Source organism: Sinohyriopsis cumingii, chromosome 14 (genome assembly GCF_028554795.1).
Source record: "Sinohyriopsis cumingii isolate HCF-2022 chromosome 14, ASM2855479v2, whole genome shotgun sequence".
In the NCBI taxonomy this organism is placed as follows: Eukaryota; Metazoa; Mollusca; class Bivalvia; order Unionida; family Unionidae; genus Sinohyriopsis; species Sinohyriopsis cumingii.
The window spans coordinates 112,886,536-112,887,986 of NC_142974.1; the positions used below are offsets into that span (position 1 = coordinate 112,886,536).

Sequence of the window (1,451 nt, forward strand, 5' to 3'; positions counted from 1 at the left end):
AATAGAAGGTCCTTTGGAATGTAGCCGTCTGCCATTTTGGACACGTGGCCCAACCAACGCAAGTGTCTTTGTCTACGACGGGTGCACATATTTGTGGTCTCTGCTCTATCAAGCAATGTGCTGTTTAGAACTCTGTCTCCCAAGTAATGTTACGAATGCACCCGAGAAGGCGCAAGTGAAATAATTAAGCATTATTTATGGTGTGTAAAGAAAGTCCAAGATTCAGTCCCATATAGGAGTGTACTCACCACACACACACATTGTATCCTAATTCTTGGACTTTGGTGTCTTCCGTCAGTTTGATATTGGGACATACTAGTTTTGTCACTCTGGTGAGTGAGGTGGCAGCCTTACTACTGCCCCTATTAACTTCGCTCTCAAGGGAAATATTGTGATTACTGACCCTAAGTACACGAGTTTTTAAACAACGTGCAGTTTAAAGTCCTGAATGCTGATTTGTAGAGGATCTACACCCTGTACCATCACCTACGTCTTGGGTACGCTTATGGTAGGCCCGAAGTGCCATACAAAACGACCCATGAGATCCTCATTTGATTTGGTTATGACTGCTGCGTCGTCAGCAAATCGGATGTCCCTAATGAATTTCACTTGAACTTTTGTCTTCTCCCTAAGGCTGGAAAGCTTGAAAAGCTTCCCTCCTGATAGAGTAGGAAGGTATATAACTTTTCTACCTGTTCCATAAGCGTTATTTCACAGGGTTGAGAATAAGATACCAGACAACGTTTGGGCAAAGACACAGCCCTGCTTCACGTTACTTCTGAAGCTGAACTCTTCCGAATTGGCTCCAAAGTACATAATGGTTCCATTCATGTCTTCGTGAAAGGACTTCACAATATTGAGTAGAGTGGGTGGACAAACAATTTTTGCTAACATCTTGAACAATCCATCCCTGTTAACAATGTCGATGGCCTTGGTGAGATCATATAGTTGTTCCCACTTCTCTCTACACTTTTCATGCAGCTGCCTGACAGAAGTTACCATATCAGTGGTGGACCTCTTAGCTCTAAACCTGAATTGTGACTCTAGATGAACTCTGTCAACAATCACTTGGAGCACCTTCAACGCAACCTTAGCAAAGTTGATCAGAAGGATACTGAAACGGTAATTACGACAGTCGTTCCTGTCACCTTTATTCATGTAGAGGGTGAGAATAATGGCATCTTTCATGGCTTGTAATACAAAGCCTTCTTTTCAGCTTTGGCAGAGAAGTTCGTGAAGTTTTATTCCGACGGTTTCCTTTTGATGACTTCAGCTGGTATGCCTCTTTCCCAGGTACCTTTCCAGGAGCAAGTGCGTTTCGCGCTTGATTGGGGTATTCGAGTGTTGGTACACTATCCAACTCGTCCATGATTAGTAAGCGTTCCTTACCTTTTGGTAAATCCCGACTGACAATCTTTTCTGTGTGTCCAATAGCTACTTTTAAACCATCA

General features: G+C 43.1%; 1 protein-coding gene across 1 annotated transcript; it reads right to left on the reverse strand.

Moving 5' to 3' along the window:
• Positions 1 to 711: 711 nt before the first annotated feature.
• On the reverse strand, positions 712 to 1,188 carry LOC149784619 (uncharacterized). The gene has a single exon (XM_089933017.1). It carries the CDS (start codon positions 1,186 to 1,188, stop codon positions 712 to 714), a length of 477 nt encoding a protein of 158 aa, XP_089789143.1.
• Positions 1,189 to 1,451: the final 263 nt, after the last annotated feature.

What these genes read in the sequence shown, in the direction of transcription:
- LOC149784619 (XM_089933017.1), bottom strand. Translation starts at nt 1,188, where the DNA reads ATGAAAGATGCCATTATTCTCACCCTCTACATGAATAAAGGTGACAGG.